General features: G+C 37.4%; 1 protein-coding gene across 11 annotated transcripts in view; it reads right to left on the bottom strand.

Annotated features, from left to right (window-relative positions):
• LDB2 (LIM domain binding 2) overlaps nt 1–24,855 on the bottom strand; it is a 406,998-nt gene that overhangs the window by 103,584 nt on the left and 278,559 nt on the right. For all 11 annotated transcript variants that reach the window (XM_078148929.1, XM_078148930.1, XM_020992786.2 and 8 more), the window contains one exon: nt 2,574–2,746. In XM_078148929.1, coding sequence (XP_078005055.1) covers nt 2,574–2,746 — 173 coding nt within the window. The remainder of the gene's footprint in view (nt 1–2,573; nt 2,747–24,855) is intronic.

Raw genomic sequence — 24,855 nt, 5'->3', positions numbered from 1 at the left:
ATAAATAATATATAATATATTAATATAAGTATAGTATATATGTTATGTCATATATGATAATATGATATGATATATATAATATAATATGATATGATATGATATGATATAATAAATATAATATAATACATATCATATCATATCATATAACATGACATGACATGACATGACATGACATGACATAATATAATATAATATAATATATATATAATATAATATAATATAATATAATATAATATAATATAATATAATATAATATAATATAATATAATATAATATAATATAATATAATTAATATAAGTATAGTATAATATGTTATTGTTATGATATGATATGATATGATATGATATGATATAATATAATATAATGTAATATAATTAATATAAGTATAGTATAATATATGATATGATATGATATAATATAATGTAATATAATATAATTAATATAAGTATAGTATAATATGTTATTGTTATATATTATTATTACATATATATTATAATATTATATAATACCCAGGCTGCTGGGTTGATGAACTGACCAATCACATAGTTGTTTTTTTAAACAAACTATAAACTTAATAAACATAAACAAAGTCAAACAATCAAATAAACAAAAAAGGGTATAATGTCCCCCTTCATGTGTGATGCATGTGTTGTTGTTTATCCTTCATTTTTGAAAAGGATCGATGACATCATGGGGCGATATCTTGACTCATGAGTGAACTGGATTTAAGTAAGGCAGAGTTGCACAACGTCATCAGTCTCACTCTCTCTACCAGAGTCATGGAAGTCCAGTGGCAGGACAAAGGTGAAGAAGACCGGCGATGACCTGGGATGCAGTGGATGACCTTGGCGTCTCTGATGTCTGGCCAAGGTCTAAGTTCGTGGCCGTGGAACACATTCTTCTCATTTGCCCATTCACATGCTTGGGACAGATATTCCCGAACTTACGGGTGGGTTTGAAGCCTGCTGGTTACCCTCAACCTGATTTAGCCTGTCTGCCAAGGTGAAGCAGCTAGGTAACTCAGTGGATAGAGTTCTAGGAACTGGAGTCAGGAAAACCTGAGTTCAAATCTGGCCTCAGATACTTACTAGCTGTTTGACCCTGGGCAAGTCACTTAACCTCTGATATAAGCATATACACACCATATAGGCACACATATATGATGCATATATGTATGTATATATGTGCATATAAAATGTACACATATGTATACATGTTGTATACCCAGGGGCGGGGAAATGTAACCTCGATTCCCCACCCCGATATACATGCATGTATAATGAATACATATATGTAGATGTGTTTAAAAACAAATCTACAATATATAATGTATACATAATATATGCACATGAATTTATATGTATATATACATTATATACATAGACACAATGTATATATTATACACATATACACAATGCATGTTTATATACACATTATGTATCCATATTTATATATGCATAGATATCAGTATGTAGCTAAATGTTCACCATATTTGGCAGATGGCATTTTACTTTTTGTGTGTGTATGTATACACACATAATATATACATGCATATATATATACATGTGTGTCGCTAAATGTTAACCATACTTGAGAGAGGACATCTTAATTTGTGTGTGTGCATATTACACAAGATATCTATATCTTATATATAGGTTATATCACCATACATCTACATATATGACACTACATGTATACCTATACAAAGATACACAGTCTAGTGGCAGGAGGATAGGAGATCTGGAATCCAGAGCCCTGAGCTTGGATCCCGTCACTACAGGTCTGTCCTCAGCTATATCTCTTAACAACTCTGTGCCTCAATTTTCTCATTTGTAAGAAGGGGGGACATGACCTTCAAGTATTTAAAAAGATAACATGGAGATAAAGGTTTCAATTTGTTCTATTGGATGCCCAAAAGAAGAACCAGTCGCTAGGAGTGGGTGTTCTAAAAAGGAAAATTTAGGCTTGAGGTCAGGGAAAACTCCCTAACAATTCAAGCTAGCCATCCCCAACCACTGAAAAGACTGGAGAAGCATCCATCAGGCATAGTTTGGGGGCTGAGGCTGGGGCTGGACTAGACGGTGGCTGACGTCTCTTCCAACGTGAACATTTTGTTATTAAATATCTGCACTGTCTGCCTCAAGGGATTGCCATGGGAGAAAGTGCCTTGTAAACCATCAAGCATTATTCAGACATGAATTATTATGATTCTTCTACGCTGCACAGCCTCTCTTTAGTTGCTGGAAAACTCTTCATTAAAAGTAAATAAAGAAATCAATAAAGATAGTTCCCCACACAGCCAAAATGTCCATCCTATTAGTTCTGAGGTTCTCATGTCCTGACTAAACACACATTCTTTCTTGCACATAACTTACACAGAAGAATGACAGTTCACAAAAATTCCAGTCATGTAACAAACAAAAATTATCTAACCATGTTGAAAATGTCTGCAGAATGAGAAATTAGTTCCACATTCCAGAAGAAAATGGTAATTATTATCCTTCAATACAGTTAGAAAGAAAATGAAAAGGGGGGTAGGTAGATAGGTAGTGTTATAGAGACTTTTCTCTTACCTTGGTAAACATGGGTTTTCCATGCTGGGTGACCATGGTGCATTGATCACAGTCCACTGTGATTGATGAGTTGTGGTATGACTCTTTAGAATGCTTAAGAATGTAATATAGGTCTGTCACACCTCCTTCAAAGACAGTACTGAAATAGCGGGGGATGAGAGTCCTTCCAATTGCTGTAGGAAAATATTTTTAAAAAAATATATATATTATCAACTCAAATATTAAAATCCAAACACTGTGCAACTGAAAAAAAATCATTCTCATCTGGAATGATGCATTGGGCAGATTTCTTTTTTTCCAAAGTGGTCATGTTCTTTTGGCATCCCTATTACGGAGACACATTTTTCTTTATGGGTTTTTGCTTCAGTGCTTTAATTTCACTGATGCCTGGAAGTCCCAGTATGGAAACCACTTGCACTGATGCAGAACAGAGACATGTCTGTAATTCATAGTCAGAGAGCTGTCTAAGGCATTAAAAGGCTAAATGGCTGTAATCTGGTTACATTAGTAATATATATCAGAGGGAAGACTTGAATACAGGTCTTCCTGACTTCAAGGACAGCTCTCTACCCAATTCACTGTGATGCATTTGCTTTTTATTGCAATTCCTTTGGAAATAAGGGCATCCATCTTCTTCTCTCTGTGTGTGTGTGTGTGTGTGTGTGTGTGTGTGTGTGTGTGTGTGTGTGTGTGTATGACAGCGGAAATGACTGTGGGTTAGACTCAGAAGACTTCTGTTTGTGTTCCAATCCCAACACTGACTAGCTTCTGACTTCTTTTTGTTTGCTTGTTTGTTTTTTAATCTATAAAATGACGATGATAATATTTGTGATATCTCCTCCACTGGGTTGTTGTAGGAAAAGCAATGTAAATCTGAGTTGCTATTATTATATTTATGTTGTAACTATGGGAGGGAAGGGGGACCCGTTATATCAGCGGTAGCATTGTAAAAAAAATCTGAGAAAATTTCACGAGTATTACTTCAGGAGACGTACATACTATGCAAAATATCCGATAAATGAACTGGATCAACACTTCCCTTTTTACACGTGTTTGAATTCCAGCTGCCCCACCCTGCTCCCTTTCACATACCTACATATTTCTTTTCTTTTCTTTTTTTTTTTTTTGAGGTAATTGGGGTTAAGTGACTTGCTAGGATCACACAGCTAAGTAACTGAGGATGGATTTGAACTCAGGTCCTCCTGATTTCAGGGCTGGGGCTCTATCCACTGCACCACCTAGCTACCCCATATTTCATTTAAAAATGGAAATTCTTATACGTGGACAGAATCTTCATGTTGCTAAGCTGCACGCCCATGAGGAGAGGGTAAGAAAGGAGACTTGTAAATACCAATTACTCTAACAACTCGAGCCTAATTTCTAAAGAACTTTATGTAAATTTGTTAGGGAGCTAACACATCCCATTAAATGCACCTTGGCTGGATTTCCCTAGTTCACAGATTGCATAGAATGGTAGTATGTAGAACATTCAAAGTTAAGGGACTTTTCCTGTGCCTCAGTATCCTTATTCATAATGAGAAGAGATAAGACAAGATGATTACCAAGGTTCCTTTCAGTTTTTACCTTTTATGATTGCATTCCAACCTCTCCTTTCTCATACCCTATCCCACATTTTGTAGATTAGGAAACTGAAGAAAGGGAGAGAGTAGTGAGACTAAAGGACTGAGATTTGCCCAAGGTCTTACAGCTAGCTAAGGACAGAGATGGAAGTAGAATCTGGGTCTCTTACCCAGTGGCTGTTCCATTACTCTAGTCCGCCTCCAGTTCTTTTAAGCAGCTTGGTGTGCATCTGTTTATTTGTGGCACATTAGACTTAGAATGACAGAATCTTAGGGATTGGAAGGGACTGCAGAAGTCTTTTAATTTGTCCCATTCTATCCCCCTGGAGTAACCAGTTCATCCCCTCCACAACATCCCTGACAAGTGGTATTCCAGCCTCTACTTAAATATTTCCAGTGAGGGCAAGCTCTCTGTGTTACCAAGGCAGCCCATTCCCTTCTGAGCTGACGTTAATTGTTAGGAACTCCTTTCTCACATTAAGCGGAAAGTTGCCTGGCTTTTTCCTTAGAAGAGCATTGCATGCACTTATTTTTGCCGTGGCCTGAAGTCTTCTTACACAAAAACTTTCCACTGGCATTAGCAGGAACTTTGCCTGTGTGCAAATCGAAAGCCAGGCTGCAGGAGAATATTTTCTTAAGCATTTATTAAATCCCTCATGTTGACTATCCCAATGTTCTGGAGGCATACAATGCTATTTAATAGATGAATAAATAAGCCACTGGTGATAATGCTCAGCAAAAAAGCTTCTATTTAAGAAACATTTTAATGTTTGAAAACATTTAGTTATAATTTCAACAAACAGCAATGTTAATCCATTTGGTGTAAGCTCTACACCTAATTTATATATAGACTTACTTTTTAAATTAAATTAAAACACTCACTAACACACACAGAGGAGAGGTGTTGCTATAGAAAGCAGCTTCCTGCACCAGACTTTAAAGCAAGAGTTCTGGATCTAGGGGCCTAACAGGTCCATTGGAGTCTGTGAATGCGGGTGGGAAAATACAACACCTTTATTTTCACTAACCTTGGATTTTCTTTGTAATCTTAGGCATTTTGTGTTATGTGTTTAATAATATTATACAGAGAAGGGGTCTATAGGCTTTACTAGACTATCACAGAGGTCCATGACCCAAAAAGGTTAAGAATCCCCGCTCTAGAGGATCCTAACTGACAACCTTGTCCCAACACTTTGGCCCATCCAATCTGGCTTTCGTGCCGCTGCCCATATGCAACATACTATTGCCTATATCCATTCCTTTGTGTAGGCTCTCCCTGGTGCCTGGAATGCCTCTTTCAGCCTCCACTTTGTTTCCTCCAATGTCCACAGGAAGACCTGAGTTTTAATCTTGCCTCAGGTATTTATTAGTTGTACCACCCTGAGCAAGTCATTAACCTCTCTCATCTTCAGTTTCCTCATATGAAAAAATGGGGATAATAATAGCACCTATCTCAAAGTGTTGTTGCAAGGATCAAATGAGTCAAATATGTAAAGTTCTTCAAGAACTTTAAAGTCCCATATAAATGTTAGTTATTATGATTGTGATTTCATTGTTGTAAGGAACTCTTACATGAAGAAGCTCCTTATGTTGGCATAGGTCAACATGTACTCTGCAACTTCATTTTAGAGAGTTGTCTAAAGCATTGAGAGGTGAAGGAACTTGCCTAGGGTCACACAGCTAGGAGGTATCAAAGGGGGCACTCAAACCCGTGTTCCTGACTCCAAAGTCAGCTCTCTATCCACTGTCCCATGGCTGCCTCTCATTCATTATTACCATCTCCACCATTATTAATTTCATAAGTTGCCGGACCTCAAATGGCAGAAATGTAAACTGTCACCAGGCTTTCATTTGAAGCCTTTTCTGTTTGTTAGGACCACTGAGGGCTTCCATTCCCCTGGCAGAGCCTTTGAGAGCTCAGGGTCACAGCCATGCTGTGATGAGACATTTGAAGAAGATTTTAATGAGTTGCCTCCATAGTTCACATTCATTTTGAGAAATTTAACCCTATTATATCAATGAAAGGTGTCATGACTAATGTTGTAAAGAATCATTTGTGCTGTTAAACCTGTATAACTAGATCTAATAAATATAAATGTATAATTTAAAATAATTGTGATAATCATGTGTATCACTAAATATAAGCTAAATCATGAGAATTTTTGCACACAAACCACCCCCAGCTTAGAACTGATTACTGCAAATCAACCCAAATAATTTGGTGAGCTGAGATGCCTATTGATTAGCATAAATATACATATATATTTAAATATAGGATTAAAATGAAAATACCGCAACAGTATAATACAGTAGTATTATATAGGATCTAAGCAAAATTACATTCAACCCAATTAATTGTTGGTGACTGAATCACACTGCACTTTATCCACAACACATCTTGCTTTCAATTTCTTTGTGATATCATTGCTTACTTTAAATAAATCCTTTTCTGGTTTAGCTACCCTTTCAATTTATAGCCCAGCAGGAGCTGGATGGGAAAGAACTTTGTGATTCCTTCATATTAACCCTAAATTCTTAATCACCACCTCCAGCTCAGAAAATATATGAACTGGGTAGCAATTCACCCAGGCAATGGAGTGAGGAAAAAGAATGCTTTGCTTAAGGCTGGTCCTTTGCATCGATCTCAGAGATAATCTTGTCCACTTCCAACAAGAAATAGTGAGCTAGTGGATTAAGGAAGGATGGGATGTGAGAAAGTTGCAATCTTTTCCAGGGTCTTCTGGTCATAATACAAGTTCATGATTTTTTTTGGGGGGGTATCATACTGTGAATTCATAGACACACCTTTGTTATATTAGGCTGTAAGCTCCTCAAGGGCAGAAATTAGACAACCTAGCATAATAAAGATGGTTTATTAGTCTTATTCATCTTGATATCCTCCTTAGGACCAACACACTGTCTTCCACAAAGTAGGTGCTCAATTAATATTTGCTGAATGAATGGATAAAGACAAAAGCAGCATTCTTGTACTAATATATGTGATGTTGCATTGTCCACCATTCCCTGGTGGACAGGGTTCTGGATCATCAAGCATTACATTATGCTATGAATGCATTTTATTTTTATACCTGCATCATATGTTCATGCCATGGATAAGTCAAATGAAAATACATTATTTATCTATGCATTTAAATCAACCCTGTATCCATCCTTCACTCTCTAAAACAGAATATAATTCTTAAAGAGTCTTGCAATTCATGTTGGCCATAGTAATTGCTGTGTGGGACACTGCAGATTTAAAACACTCGGGGAGAAAAGTCAGAGATGTCATCACTGTTAAAAATTTACCATATCTCATGCATTCCCATCATTGTGGAGGCAAAAACAATAGCAATGGAAAAGATGGACTAGCACATGGAAGGTTGCTTGGAATACTGGTTGTAGTCCATACCCTATACACTATTTAATTCTATATTTTTGAGATAGAAAAGAAAATCATGGAGTAAATGATTCAGGAGACAGAAATATGTAAAAACTAGTTTAAATAATTCTCAAGCTTGTAGGAAAATATCAGTAACATATATATATACATATATATATATATACATATATATATATATATAATAAAAATAGCCTAGACATCACTAAATATTCCCATTCAGAGATTTTTCAGGATTTTGAGCTCACTGTTTAGGCTAGGCTTCTAGTGAGGGGAGAGGAAGGATCGCAAGTTAATTTTGTGACAAGGAATTTGACGCAATGATGGTTTTTCAGAAATAATAAATCAGCTTAATTTCAACCTGTCCCCTTTAAGTTTCTGAATGACTCACACTACTTGATACCTCAGGCACAGAAGTCACTGTGCTTCTATTCTCCTAGGTATCTTCCTCTCCTCTACATTCATGCCACTGTTAGGGAGTAGTCAGATATGGTGGTGTGCCTACAGAACGACTCTGTCCTGTCAACAATGTGCAATGACATTTTCCAACTCCTCAGCCAGAGTCCTCCATCATAATTTGGCCCCATTTTTCCTATGCAAACTTATGGATCAAAAAATCATGGAGATGCAACTTTGGAAGGGACCTCAAGTCCAAGTTCATTGCCGAGTATAAATCCTACCTATGACATCCCTGACATTATAGGGCCTGTTGGTCATCCAACCTCTGCTTCATGACCTCTAGTTACATCTTTCAATACAGCCCATTGTGTCATGGTACAGCTCTAGTTATTAGGAAGATTACATGCACACTGCACTCAATTATCTTGAAGCTTCCACCCATTTGTTCCCATTTAGCCTTCTGTGGTCAAGTAGAACAAACTGAATTCTTTTTTTTACATGGTAACCTCTCAGCTATTTGAAGACAGTAGGAAAGCCCCTCCTAAGCCTCTCATTTGCAATTCCTTTAATTCATCTTCATGTGATATCATTTCAAGTTCCTTCATCAGGAACCCACTCTGGACATGCTCACACTTGTCAATGCTCTACCTAAGACATGGCACTAGACTTGATGCAAGATTACTGATACTGTCTGACCAGGATTCAGTATAGTAGCAATGTCATATCCTTTAATCTGGCTACAAAACTTCTTTAATATAAAACTTTGCAATTTCCTGAAGACTATCTAGCCCACTTTCCTCCTCTTGCTAAACTCTGGGCCCAATTCATTATCTATTTGTTCTGTTTGTCTCTCTCCCCTACTTACCATTCACACATATGTTCATATACAACTGTTGGACAAACTCTATATATTGTTCATCTAACTGAATGTTGTAATCTGGGCAGTAGAATATTCTCCTGGCATTCAGTCTTGCATCTCCAAATGCCTGTTAAACATCTCAAACTTCATGTCCCACAGGCATCTTAAATTCAACATGTCCAAAACTGAAATTATTATCTCCACCCTCACCAAATCCCCCCCTTTTCCCAATTCACTATTATTACTACTAAGGGCACCGCCATCCTTCCAGTCACCCATGCTCGCAAACTAAGCATCATTCTTGATTCCCCACATTCTCTCAAACTTCCTTCTATGGCCATATCCAATCTGTTGACAAGACTTGTCCACTCTAGCTTTGAAACCTCTCTCACAAATACCACCTTTTCTCCTCTGACACTGACACTACCCTGGTGTAGATTCTCACTATCTTGTGCCTAGAATATTGCAGAACCATCTTGTTAGTCTCCCTTCTTCAAGTGTCTCCCCAGTATACATTAACCTCCACTCAGCTATTCAAAGTGATCTCCCTAAAGTTCTGGCCACATCATACTGTCTTATTCAATAAACTCCAGTGGCTCCCTATTATGAAGATCAAATATAAAATCTATGTTTGGCTTTTGAAGTCATTCACAACCTGACCCCTTTCTACCTTTCCAGTCTATACCTTACTCCTTGCCATATACTCAGTTCTCCAGTGATTCTGGCTCTCTTGCTGCTTCTCACACAAGACATTCCATCTCTAGACTGAAATTTCAAGGACTGTCCCCAGGTCTGAAATCCTCTCCCTACTTATCTTTGCCTCCTGGTTTTCCTGAATTCTTTCAAATCTCAACTAAAATTTAACATTCTTCAAGAAGCCTTTGCTGGTCCCCCTTTATGCTAGTATCTTTTCTATATTGAATGTCTCCAATTCATTCTGTACATATTTGGTTTGCACAGAGTTGTTATCTTCTCCATTATGTTGTAAGCTACTTGAGGGCAGTCACTGCTTTTGCTGCCTTTCCCCAGCACTTGGCATATTGATTGGCATATTGTAGGCGCTCAATATATGCTTCTTGACTTGATTTTATCTACTTGAATGTGCCTGCATGTGTCTGTGTGTGTGTGTGATTAGAACAAATTTTTTTGAGTGGTCACAGATAATTTCCCAGGGGTCTCTGACTTATTTCAAGATTTACTGTAACCAGCTCAATGTCGTGCACAAATAGAAACATGTCCTCAAATGTTTTCCAGAAACAGAGAACCATCGTTTTAATGTCAATATTCTACCAGCGTTGTTGTCTGGCTGCAGGTCATGGAACACCACAGTCTTCAAAGAATTAAAAATGAATCACACACAGAAAGAAACAGAGAAGCCCGTGGTGGATCTGAGAAGGTTGCAACATATAACAAATGAGGAAGTTTAAAAAAAGCATGGTGGGGGTGAGGGGGAGGTGGGGAGCTGGTCACATAGCCAGAGCAAAGGCTATAAAAAAGTCGACAGCCCAAGGGTTCTACTGGTATTCTCACAATGTCAGAAGAAACGAAAGAAGTCCCCCAGTATATTAGGTTGACTCCCTGTGCCTAACTTATAGAAGGACATGGAGAAGAGTCACAAAGGATGGGTTGGCATGGATGGGTTACCAGTTGCATCATTACAGGGACCAATCAATCCATTTGAGTACTTGAGTAAGATCTCATCATATCCCACTAATTCTTAAGAAGATTTTCTCTTTAAAAAATCATGGAATATTAGATTTGGAAGGGACCTCACAGGACAGCCATCTCAACTCATATATTAAAATAAAAAATCCTTTCTCCACAATTTCCAAGCTCCAATTCTTTTTATCCCTCATGTGAATATTTCTAGTGAGGAGAAACCCACTCCTCCAAGCCAGCTTATTACAAGTTGAGAATGCTCTAATGATTAGAAAGCTTTTTCCTTCCATGGAGTTTAAATCTACCTTTCTACAGCTTTTACCCTTTGCTTCTTCTTGACTTGTCTTCTAGGGCAAGTGGAAAAAGTCCAATTCTTCTTTCACTTGACAGCTCTCACATACATGAAGACCATGACCATATCTCCCCTACGTATTTTCTTCTCCTGTCTAAGTGCCCCAATTCTTTCAGCTGGATATTTGCTTTGTTATGACCAAAGGCTTTTACCAGTCCAGTTACCCTTTTCTGTCATATCTCCAGCTCATCAATCCCCTTTGAAAAGCTGGTTCTTAGGACCTAGCACAGTATCCGACAAAGGAGAACGTGGCTATCACTTCTGCTGGTTCAGGAATTCTTAACCTTGGGCTCTTAAACCTGGTTTAAAGAAATATATATTTTGATTATTGTATTTCAATATAATTGGTTTCTCTTGTAATACCACTGATTTTGTTTTATGTTCTCATTATTCTGAGAAGGGGTCCATAGGCTTTACTGGAGTAACAAACAAACAAATAAAAAGGTTAAAGAAGAAGGAAACAAACATTTACTTAGTACTTACTATGTTCCAGGCACTGTACTAAGCACTTTACAAATTTTGTCTCATTTTATCCTCACAATAGCCCTGGGAAATAAAGCTTATTATTATCTCCGTTTCATGTATGATGAAATGAAGACAGACAGAGATTAAGTGACTTGCCCAGGCACAGCTAGTAAATTTGTAAGATCAAATTTGAATTCAGGTCTTCTTGACTCCAGGACATGTATTGTATCCATTGTACCACCTACCTGCCTTTCAGTTAAGAACCTCTACTCTGTCTGGACACCAAGTCTCTCTCAATTCAGCCTAAAATTGTGTTAGTTTTTAGATACCATATCCCACAACTCACTCACATCAAGTTTCATCCTACTTTTTCAGATCTTTTCCAATAAACTACTATTAACCACATCTCCTGCATCTTCTATTTCTGAAGTTGATTTTTAAAGTCAACTGTAGGATTGTACACTTATCTGTATAACATTTCATCTTATTGTAGTCTGCTCAACATTCTGTCTTGTCAAGATCTTTCTGAATCTTGACCCTGTCATCCAACATGGTAGCCATTCTTGGGAATTTTATGTTACCTCTGATTTTGATGAATGTACCATCTATGCCATCATCCAAGCAATGGAGAAAACTGTTAACCAATGCAGGGATACACACACATACATATATGTACATGGGTATATAGCATATATACATAACATATATGTATACACACATTACATGTATATGTATATTGTACACATACTATATACATACATACATATATATATATGTATATAGTGTGTGCATGTGTATCTCTAGTCTCTTTTTAGTCAGTTCAGTGGATTATAGAATATCATTGACAAAAAACCTTGTTTCCTTTTCAAGTTTCAATGCAGATTGCCCTCAATGTGTGAACAGTTTTTCTTTTCTCATAAGACCTTATAGATATGGGAAAATAGGCATATAGGTCAGGAACTATATTTTTTAAATCTTTCTTTTGGGCAGTAATAAGGTCTAAGAATTTTTCTAGACATTTGTCATCCTCTCTTCTTTCAGATATATTGAAAATTGATCCTAAAATCACTTTCTCTGTGTATATATATGGTCTAGTTCAGTTGCTTTTCCCATCACTGGTCTTTAACACCATTTCTACTTCATGCAGGGAATCAGGAACTATGGTGTTCAAATCCAGATATGATGGCTCCATTGTCATTGATAGAGAAAAGAGTTTGTTATAGAATTATTGACATAATTTTTTCCACTTTTCATATATTTGTGTTTACTTTCAACTTTCATCTTTAAATGCCAATCAGGTAACTTAACTTTGTTAGGTCTTTTACCAAGCTTTCTGTGTTTTTCCTTCCACTACTTTATTCTGTTACTTTATGAGGCAGTTCTGCTCATGATCTTCTACCATCATTCCCTGCAACCTTTTATAAATGAGTTTATATTCTCAAGTAATATTTGAAATTGCTCTTGGCTGCTTTCCCTTTCCACTTGGCAAGGCTATCGAGTGTTTTTTTGGCTGATGCAGATCCTAAGGATATTTTCTAAGGTTCCTCCAAAAGAGGCAATGCTATGTATTTTAAATTCCTTTAGTACAAGGTTCTTGATTCTCTCTCTCTCTCTCTCTCTCTCTCTCTCTCTCTCTCTCTCTCTCTCTCTCTCTCTCTCTCTCTCTCTCTGATAGACCACTTTGGCACCCTGATGAACAACAAAAATAACAATGATGTTTTTGAATGTGTAAAATAAAATATATAGGATTACAAAGGAAGCCAAAGGTTAGTGAAAATAAAGATGCAATCTTTCCCAAGTAGACAGACTCCTGAAATCTATCCATACAACCCTAGGGGGTCTGTGGACCTCAGGTAAATTAGCCCTGACTTAGAAAATTGTGATAATATGCATAAATGTCTGTTCTTTTGTCTGTTTTTTTTTTCCTTAGGCTCAACAGCTTGGTTAAAGAGATCAAATTAGAGATGTCTCAGTTGTGTACCATATCTCATATTTATTTTTTCTCCTAATTTGGTATTGATTAGTGGTCCAATTATATATGGATAGCTGATTTATAAATTGCATCCACATTAGAAAGCAGTCCTTTCTTGTTCATTCAAATACAGTCAATTTTATTTTTGTTGATATTAACTGGTGCTTGTGATGTCTAATGCCTTTTCTCAAAGACAGTATTAATAATATGCAGTATGAGGCTTTTGTATTGTCTATTAGTTTCTGGTTTCTCATTTCTTACTCAGAACCATATGTTGCAATAAATTTTTCACTGTTCTCTATCCCTACAACAAAGTCACCAAGTATTGAAGTATATGATTTGATTTGGGCAATATTGAGTTTTCATAGAATATCTGTGCTTCCTCACTCTCTGTATTGGCAAATAATCTTCTATTATTGTCATAGTATTTTTTCCCCTGAAAATGCTTATCACAAACATTACAATACACAACAATACAAAACACAAACAAAAAAATGGCTGACTGTCTCATGAAATGTTTCTTGCTGTTTTTAGATATACAACAAAAGTAACTTCCTCAGCTCCTTTATTTGCCTCTCCAAAGGCATCATCCTTCCATTTAGTTGAAACTTCCTTTTGTTTCCTGGATATATTTATAGTGAGAATGACAAGTTTGATATGATTCAGTTTCCCTGGCAGTATGTGCACTCATTCATTCCTGAACAAGGACTTCACATCTAGAGTACCAATAGTTAAGTTAATGTCTTAAAAGTGTGAAGAAGATGAAGCTGGCCATATAAGGCTGAAGGATGTTTTGCATTTTTTTTGTTTGTTTTGTTTCATAGGTTGGGGTTGCCAAGGCCAAAGGATTTAATACCAAAGGTACTAAATCAACTTACTGTTGATCAGCCTTTTCATACTTATCTACGCTGGTCCTTGGGGAAAAAAAAAGTTAACTAGCAAATACTTATTAAATGGCTACTATAGGCCAACCACTGAACTAGACAATGGGGATATTAATACAAAAGTCAGACAGCCCCTTCCTTAAAGGAGCATACGTTCTGTTGGGAAGAAGCAACATGTTCAAAGATAAGTAAATACATCTCAAGGTATGTAAAAATACACATTAATAAGAGTCGGCACCAACATTTGGGGGCAATGAGGAAAGGCCTCTTGAGCAAGGTCATGTTTGAGCTTAGCCCTAAAAGGAGCTAAGGTTTTCAAGAGGTAAAAGGGGTGGGGAGATAAAGTATTTCAAGCTTGGGAAAGGCATGCAGGTGGAGATGGAATGTTATGTGATAGGAAAGCAGTCTAGTACACTAGGTACTGTTATAAGCATGGGATTGTAGGCTGGAGCCAAATTGTTCATCCCTTTAAATGTCAAGCAGGGAAATTTGTCAATGGGAAGTCACTGAAGTTTCTTGAACAGAGGAATGTTATAGTACAGGCTTGTGTAGCCTTTGAGAGTCCCATTTTGGCTACCATGAGATAATGGGGTAGGATTTGTGGTGTCTTTCAAGATCCTTTTGCTTAAATTAAGGTGTTCTAATTTCTACTCTCCATTAAAACTATCAACTTCTGTTAATTTCTGGGTTTTGATGGTAAACAACTTCAAATAGAGGATGAAATAATCTGAGATGATTAGAATTTTTTGTAGCAAGAAGGTATAACTCCATTAATGTATTATTATTATTATTATTAGTTAACACTTTACAATAATTTTGCTAATGGTTTTCTATGTCATTAGCAAGGAAGTACCATAACAAGAGATTTATGCTTCAAATAAGACAAAATTAATTATAATGGGAATAATTGATTATTATGAGTTGGTTTTTTTCCCCTTAACTTGATAACTGATAAGCTATCAGGGCCTGGATGGTATTAACTACAGCTCAGCTAAAACTTCAGTACACCAGAAATCCACATGCAAATTTAATTACTCAAGTTTATAATGTACTCATAGGATTCATTAAACTCCACAGGGTCATTTATATCTAGAAATCAATGAGCACATTATGCAAATATGCAAATGTGGGTGTTTCTATCATCAACATAAACAATTCTGATGATTTAATTTATGGCAAATAACCACGTTAGGTAACGAAACAGTGGATAAGACCAGGCTCAAGTGGGGAGGCACCTAAATCACATTAGGGAGTAGGTTTTTTTTTTGTATCTCAGTGAAGAAGGAATATCTCAATGCCAACTTTGTTTTCAATAACTGATATCCTTTTTGCCTTACTTTTTGAGTTTTAGTTTGGTACCTGCTGGGCTAAAGTGTATGTCAATGATATGTTTAAATTTTTCCCCTTGTTTCCTCTTTTGCTGTTCCCAAGATGTATCTGCTCTGTTTCTATAAGAATATATTACAGTTACATATTAATCCTACTAGACTCCTTGAAAGCAGGGACCATATCTTACCTAAACTTCGGGTCTCACATAGTACCTAGCATGAGCATAGTACCTAGCATAGCATGAGCTCTGAACATGATACTTACTTTATCATTGTTGAATGAATGAAAAGTTATAGAGACAATCAGAATTCAGGAAAAGGGGAACTCTCCATGGGCTGAAACAGTAAAGGAAGGCTTCATGAAGGAGTTAGGGCTTGATCTGAGTGGGCCTTGAAGGTGTGGGATACAGGTAAGTAGAAAGGTAGTGGTAGGACAGTCTGTGTGATGAACCAGTATAAGAAAAGTTCCTGAAAGCAGGAGCAAATATGGCTTGTATTGAGGGTGAATGAGAAGACTATCCTGGCTAGAACAAAGAATTTGTGTTGAGGAGTAATGGGAGATAAGTTTGGATACTTTTTCAATATTTCAAAGATTAATAATTTCATGAGACTTTATTATACCAGTGCAGATTACAACCTCCCTACTCCTTGGTAAATGGCCCTCGTGGATTGTTAAGGCTGCCTAAATTCATCACTTGGTGGCCAACCTTTGCTAATGAGCCTTTCTGCACTTAGCAAGGCTGATTCTTAGATAATAGACACACAGTCTCTGGTTGGGTCCAGATTCAGTCTCTCTCACTTAGTAGAACTTTTCAGAGCCTGTATTTTTTAGTCCAAATGTCAAGAATTCAGGGTAACCTCCATGCCCCAAAGTGAAGAGATCTTAGGGATAATGCCACAATACACTGAAGTATTAAAAGTATATAGATTATTTAATTTGATCAGTTAATCAATAAGCATGTATTAAGCACTTAATATATATTGAACATCATGCTAAGAGTTGAGGCTATGAGGAAAGAAGTCTCTGCCCTCAAGAAACTTACATTCCATAGGGTAGACAACATACACACAACACACATACACATATGCAAGACAAAGTGGATGGAAAGTAGCTTTAGAGGACAGGGAACTATCCGTTGATATCTGTACAACTCCATAATGGTAATATAGTTAGTATTTTCCTCATTTTATAGAGGTCTGTTAACTTGACTGTAGATATACAATTAGTAAGCAATGAAGCCAAGGATCAAACACTGATGTTTTGATCACCATTTCAGGGTACTTTCTACTCTCCAGAGTTAGGAAACTAGGGATCTGCCAAAAGTAACAAACAAGATAATGAGATAATGTTTTTAGTGGAAAGAGAGCAACTCTTGACAAAACTATTAATTTATTAGAGCCCTTCTACCCAAGCACCTATCTTGCGTCCTATTCTTGCTTATCCCAGCTCAAATCTTAACTGGTAATCTCTTGGAGAGTGACTCATCCCAGGGATATTTGAAAGGGGAATAAAAAGTTGTACTCAAACTATTACTACTAATGATGTCAATGCTGACAGATAGATAGCATTTGTGTAGCGTTTTAAGATTTGTAAAGTGCTTTACAAATATTAATTTGATCCTCACAACAACTTTGGGAGATAGGTCCTATTACTATCCCCATTTTACAGATGAGGAAACTGAAGCAGGCAAAGGTTTGGTGGCTTGTCCAAGGTTACACACCTAATAAGTTTCTGAAACTTGAATTCAGATCATCCGGAGTACAAGTCTAAAGATGCTCTACCCCCTGCACTACTTAGGTGCCTACATAAGAACTATAATGAAATAGTTCTCCCCCTCATCCCTTTTCCTTAATCAAACCATAGCACTTTGGAAAATAGAATATCAACCCTTATTTAGATACAGAATTGTAGATTCACAGAATTTTAGAGTCAGAAGTGAATTTAGAAATAATCTAGTCTACCCCTCTCACTTTACAAATGAGGAATCTGAGGCCATACAGGTGATGTGACTAATCCAAGGTCACAAGTAGTTGGTGGGAGATGTCAGGTGTCATGATTCCCCAACCCAATACTCTTTGCATCAAAGCAGGCTACCTCCCAATGTTTAGTTCTCAATTACCAGTAAGGCCAATTATAATGTTCATTCAGGGACTTAAAACAGAAGCACCATAAGGGGAGAAAACCAATGAATTATGGGCCCATAGCTGGAATTTCCACATTTGAATGTTAGAGTTGGGATAATTATGGCTTAGGGACCAATCATTTAAAAAGATTCATTTCTGGATTGGAGCTAATTTTGAATTTTACAAGTAAAAGTATCCCATCTGAGACTACTTAGTCTTGATTCATTTCTCCCTTAAAGTATTTATGTGCACAATCTATAAACATGCAAACTCCATAAACAAAAGCATGCTGCTTTTAAAGAAAGGACTGAGCTTGAAGACCACGGCAGAAATCCATGGGTATTTTTACAGGAAAGCAAAAATCCTTGAAAATGAAAGGCAGCAAGAAATGATCCTTAGGTTTACTTTCCATGTAAATATATATAGGGGATTGTGCATTTGAACCCACACTTGCTTCTACATGTCAATGAACCACTATTTTTACAGGGAATTAAATGGTGCATGGGGTTGCAGGCCGTACGCTGCAACATGCAAGATGCGTCCACCAGACAAAATGTTGGATTAAAACATCTTTTGGAGAAACCAATGTGTTCTGATATCTTAGGTGGTAGTTTTCAGTGAAAACTGTGATTCTAGTACTGGGGAAAAACAGCCAAAAAGGCCTATTCACCCAGATTCTCACCTCTTCTTTCCTAAACAATATCAGACTGCTCCCAAACCTCCTCCTCCCACATCCACACCATTCCTCTTGGTCTGTCCCTTGCCATTCAGATACCTGGACTGGAAAGAACCTAGTGGGTACCAAATCTTCCATTTGTCAAGTAGGCACAGAGAATCCCAGAACTGTTGAGATGGACAGAATCTCAATATCCTTCTAGCCCAAGCTGGCCCAAAGAAATATCTGCTAAAACATACCCCACAAGTGGGCAGCTGGCCTCTATCTGGAGACATCTGAAGAGGGGATGCTCCCTAGTAAGGTTGTTCATTCCATTCTCAGACAGTTCCCATTATTAGTGATTACTGACATTAAGCCCCACTTTGTCTCCTTGCAACTTTCATCCATTCATTGTTACTGTTTGGGACCCCAACAGAACAAGTCTAATCTCTGCTCCACATCAAAGTCCTTACCCCCTCACCTCCATCCAGGCCTTACTTTCTTCAGAATATACATTTTCATTTCCTTCAATCAATCCTTATATGGTATGGATTTCAAGGCCTGACATCATCCTAGCTCCCCTCCTTTGAATGCTCTCCAGTTTAGGATAATGGGATTGAGGATTTAAAACAGGAAGACACCTCAGAAGCCATCTAAGTCCAGTCCTCTCATTTTCTATTTTTTAAAAATAACATTTTATTTTCCTCCAATTACATGTAAAAACAATTTTTAACATTCACTGTTTTTTTTTTTAAGTTTTGAGTTCCAAATCCTATTCCTCCCTGAGATGGTAAGATTCTGATATAGGTTTTACATGTACAGTCATGTAAAACATTTCCATATTAGTTATTTTGTGGAAGAAAACATATATATGTATGTATATGTGTGTGTGTGTGTGTGTGTGTGTGTGTATATATATATATATACATATATATATATATGGAGAGAGAGAGAGAGAGAGAGAGGAGAGAGAGAGAGAGAGAGAGAGAGAGAGAGAGAGAGAGAGAGTGTATGCTTTGGCATTTATTCAGATGCCATTAGTTCTTTCTCTGAAGGTGGACAGAGTTTCATCATGAGTCCTTTGGGATTATCATAGACCATTCTAAGGCTGAGAATAGCTAAGTCATTCACAGCTGATCATCAGTGTTGCTGTTACTGTATACAATGTTCTCCTGGTTCTGTTCACTTCACTTTGTATAAGTTCATGTAAGTTACTCCAGGTTGTTCTGAAATCATCCTGCCTATCATTTCTTAGAGCATATTAGCATTCCATTACAATCATATACCACCACTTGTTCAACCACTCCCTAACTGATGAGCATCCCCTCAGCTTCCAATTCTTAGCCACCACAAAAAGAGCTGCTATAAATATTTTCATACAAACAGGTCCTTTCCCCTTTTTAAAGACATCTCTTTGGGATACAGATCTAGTAGTGGTATTGTTGGGTCAAAGCAGTCCTCTCATTTTACAGATGAAAAAACTGAAGACCACAGAAGTTGTGTGAATTACACAAGACCAAGGCTCTTTTCTGTCAGAGATGGTGGAGCAGTTACAAGGAGGAAATTATCCCATAAGCAGCACGGTATTAAAAAAAAGCAAAGAACTTAGATTTGGCAGACTTGGGTCTGAATCCTAACTCTGACATTTACCAGTCTGAAATGTCACCTCTTTAAGTCATAGTTTACCATCACCATTTTAGTACCTTCTCTCTGTTGATTATCTCCAATTTAAACTGTATACAATTTGTGTACATAAGTGTTTGTGTGTTATCTCTTTCATTAGATTGTGACTTCCTTGGGAGCAGAGAATGTTTTTTTTTAAACATTTCTTTTTGTCTTCAGCACTTAGTACAGTGTGAGGCATACAGTAGGTGCTTTATAAGTGCTACTAAGTGACTGGCTCATGTATAAAAGGAAGAAAATGAAAACTTGAATTCCCTACCCCAAAAGGGTTGTTGTGAGGCAAATACTTTGTAAATAGAAATGTTAGTTGTGTTATTATTCCTGCAAGGGATGGGAGGTTGGAGTAATGGGACCTAGGGGACTTCCAGTCAATCAGTCAATAAATATTTATTAAGCATCTACTGCATGCCTCGCCAGGTATTATCCTAAGCATCATGGATGAAATGAACTATAAAAAGGAAAGTGTCTAATCTTATAGAGTTCACAGCCTAAACTCTCCTATGGAGCTATGAGACTATGAGATTTTTCTAATCAAGTCCCCCAGCACGATTCCATGCAGGACGATCTAAATGTTTCATGAACAAGAACCAGAAATCACCTCTTGAAAAAATTTGGGAACATGGAAGCCTCTCTCTGTTCAACAAACGAAGTCTACTTCATGTGCCCAACATTCATAGAGTCATAAAACAGACAGGCAGTATAATCAATTTATAATGCTCCTGCCCTTATATTCTTTTTATCTCTCTCTCAAGTCGGAATTTTTTTCATTCTTGTTCTACTTTGCATTTGAATGAATGTACCTACTTATCATCTTGCCTTAATAACATCTCTTCAAAACTTTCTCTCTCTCCGGGTTTTGTCATTACAATAATTTTCCCCTCGGCAGCTAGTATATGGGCTCGTGGCTACTATGAGAAAGAAAGTTTGAAAGGCAAAGGCAACGAAGTTATCCTGGTCTTTATGACAAAGTACTATCACAACAGAAGCCCAGCTGGAGCAGCAATGACAAAAGGTAAGACCATAAAAATGATGGAAATCAGGAAGGACAGGCACTTTAGAGAAACAAACACCTTCCATGCAAGCAGATAGGGCAAGCACAGCGCTGAAAATGCTACCCGGAAAAATGGTTTGAAGAAATAAGGACAAAAACATAAAATTCAAATGACAGCCCAACCGAGGGAGATAAACCAGAGGCAGACAAATAATGCAATTTTACTAAATCAAGCCGACATCTCCCCTTTGACTTTAATTGACCTCAGCAGGAATATGAATTGTGAGCTGTGTATGGTAAAGGTAGGACAAATCCAGGAAGAAAAGGATGGTGGCCTAATGGTATGATCCTGCTGGGCCTTACAAGTTTCTTTTTGTCTGGTGACCTGTGGATTTGAATAGGAAATACCTATAGACATATCCAGCATAATACTACAGAACACAAGGTGGCTGGTTTTGTAGCACTGTGTGAAAGATACATTAGAATCTAAGCTCCTTGAGGGCAGGGACCACTTTTGTTTTTTCCTTTATATTTCCAGAGTTTGGCATAGTGCCTGGTACATAGTAAACACTTAGTAAATGCTTCTTTATTGATTATCATTCATCAAAAAAGGCCACGTGGACCTCCTATAAAATCCCAGTGTCTGGTTCTTGATGTATCACGTCCAAATAAATGCCAATTTCTGTCTGTGGCTGCTTCTTACAGAAGAACTCTTCTTGTATTGAGACATCAAGAGAGTGCAAAAGACAGAGTGTTGGATCGGAAGGCAGGAATAACTGAGTTCAAATCATGCCTCAGACACTTATTAGATGTGTAATTTCAGTCAAGTCACTTAACCTCTGTCTTCCTCAGTTTCTAATTTGTAAAAATGGGAATAATAATAGTACTTACCTCCTAGGATTGTTGTGAGGATAAAATAAGATAATATTTTGATGTGCTTTGCAAATCTTAAAGCTTTATATAAATGCTAGTTCTAGTTATCATCATCATCATCATCATCATCATCATCATCATCATCATCATCATCATCATCATCATCGTGGATTTGTCCCAGGAAGGAGAGTTGGGAGGACTAAGTTGAGATCTTGGTTGGACAATGAATGGCAAGTTGAAATACTTTGGGAAAATAATCTAATATCTCACCTTTCAATGTTACATTTATACATATGCACCAGCAACATACACCTGTCTTTCCCAGGACTGTTGAGTGTTAACTAACCAGCAAATTATATTGATAAATGAAAAATAGCATCCCCAAAACAATGTCAAATGGTCACAGGCCCAAAAGGATGTTGGAATATTTTCAGAGGATTTTTGATGTTAATTATGGAGAATTGTTTATTGATAGCTATATAGACTTTACTGTTTTAACAAAGAGGTGACATCAGATACTGGCCAGATCTTCAGTATTCATGTATATTTTTATATGTACTTATTGTATTCCTCATTAGAATATAAGCTCTTTTCAATTAGGGATTGTTTTACTCTTTGTACTCTTATCCTCAGAGCCTAGTGTGGTGTTTGACACATAGTAGGCACTTAAAAATACTTTCTGACTGATTAGGGAATTCATAAGAGATGAGAGATTGAGAGAAATCTCAACAAAATCCCCAAAGTAATTCCCCAAACTGTAAGGCTACTGTGAACATGTATGGATTGATAACCAATGTGATCATTTGTGCAGTTTTAGGCAGTGGAGATATGAACAATATCTCACCAGTGGATAATATCAGTTGTCAGGCACATGCTTTATAACACCCAGAACTCATTCTTGTTTTTGCAAGCTTCTAGTGGATATCTTTGATTTCCTTTCCTGCTGCAAAGCATTGTAGAGATTTTTTTTCTTCTTTTACCATAGAAGTTAATGGTAGGGAAAATTAAAAAAAGAAGAAACTCAAGACAGCGGACAGAATCATCAGGAAAAAAGCAGCTTATATACATCTCTTTTTTTTAAACTTCTGAAAGAATTTTAAGTCAAAGACTTCTCTCTCTGGAACCAGGACAGAAAAGCTACGTAGAGCATAAATGCATTGCTTTTATTGTAATGACTGAATAATTGTCAGCGTTGGGTTGTGAGTCACCATCTGAGGGGGCAGGACTGGCAGGAGGGCCCAGGGGCCAGGAGGTGAATTAATTAGGTTGGTGATATGGCACAGCATGACTACCCCATACAGAAAAAGAACCATAGCTGAGACATCAATCACCTCAGAAAGGGGCGTATGAAAAATGGCCATGCAGCAAGAAATGGGTGGGAGACAAGTTTCGAATACATAAGACAGGGCAAGTTAACAGAGCAGGCAGGGAATCTATGCTGGGCACAAGACAGAGCTTTGGGATGAAGGCAGAGGAGTAGATTCACACTGATGGCATGGCCATTAAAAAGTGGACAAGAAAGTCTCTCTCTGCTCTGAACTGATACATACTGCTGACTGTGGGTGTGCACGGTCTGTGCTGGTAGCCAGAGAGAGAGAGAGGAGGGCAGGACTATGGCTGATGATGGAAAGAAGTTGCAGGAAAAAAAATGTTTTTTGGAAGAGGATAAATTTTTTAATGACGAGAGCTGCTTCAAAGGAGGTGGGCTATCCTGGGTGACAGTGGGTTCCATCTCAGAGCAGACCTTTCAGCACAGGCTGGATGTCCATATGGATGACCATACCTTAGTGATACTGCAGAGGATAAGGCCAGACTAGAAGTCCCTGCTAGCTCTGTGATTCTGGGAAAGTTTAGCTCCTAGCTGACCCAGGGGCTCAGAGCAGCACTGTAGCATTGGCGCTTGGTGTCCCCAGTGAAAATGTCTCTGACCAAATTATGTCTATTTAAGAAAAAAAATGCATCTGCAAAAGGAAAATCGATGTAATGCAACGTATACTTCCCTCAGAATCACATCAATAATACCAAGAGTGGATAACTTGAGATAAATGCAGCAACAATAATGCCTGCACAGTAATCAGCAGGGTAACAAATCCGTACAAATGAGGAAACGACCCTTTCCTTTGATGTGCTCATCCTCAAGCTGTGGGATATTTCCCACGCTACACACACATCCATTATAGCATCACTTCTGTATTTGCAGCAACAATGGGGTGTGCTTTTTATGTGCTGCAATCTGTCTTGTTTTGCAGAGATGTGATTTTCAGGGCCTATCGGGGAGGCACAAACAGTAATAAACAGCAACAGGCTTCTATGCCTATGTAGTCCTAAAGGAATCACGTGGTATTTAAAAAAAAAACTTGAAAGAAATATATATATGCATGTGTATATACATATTTATAAACACATACATATGTATACTGATGTATATGGATCTGTGTATTACACGCACACACACATATTCACCAGGACTATTACATTCAACTTTTCTAAATACGCTGCCATACTTGAGGTTACTTTGTGATTCATAGGTCACAGCATTTGCCATGAAAAACCACGGACCGTGGAGATAATCTGGTCTAAGTCCCTGTATTTTACAGGAGACACAACTGAGGGGGAGATGACTGAGACTAAATGAGGGGGAATAAGGGCTGGCAGTGACCTTAGGGATTCTCTGTTTCAATCTCTCATTTTGCAAATGGAGAAATTGTGGCCTACAGGAGTGCTTCTCAAAGTGTAGTCCATAGACTTCTGGTGGACCCAAAGATCATTTCAGGGGCTCTTCAAGATCAAAACAATTTTAAAAATAATACTAACGTGCCATCTGTCTGTTAAAAAGATTCCTTCCTTTTCCAAGTACATATCTGTGTGAAGTCAGACTTTCCTCATAAACTTCAACTAAAACAACATATGACAAAAAACTGAATGCAGAAGCAGATATGAGTATTCACCTGTCTTTCATTAAGCCAGACATTAAAGAGATTTGCAGAAAGTATATAAAACAATGATACTCTTCTCATTAAATTTTTTTGGGGGAAATAGTTAATTTTCCTAAAATTAT

The sequence above is a fragment of the Phascolarctos cinereus genome, unplaced genomic scaffold (assembly GCF_003287225.1).
Source record: "Phascolarctos cinereus isolate Bilbo 61053 unplaced genomic scaffold, phaCin_HiC Scaffold_9;HRSCAF=440, whole genome shotgun sequence".
Taxonomy (NCBI): domain Eukaryota; kingdom Metazoa; phylum Chordata; class Mammalia; order Diprotodontia; family Phascolarctidae; genus Phascolarctos; species Phascolarctos cinereus.
The sequence above is the reverse complement of the archived record's forward strand: the minus strand, read 5'-3'. Positions and strand labels throughout refer to the sequence as shown.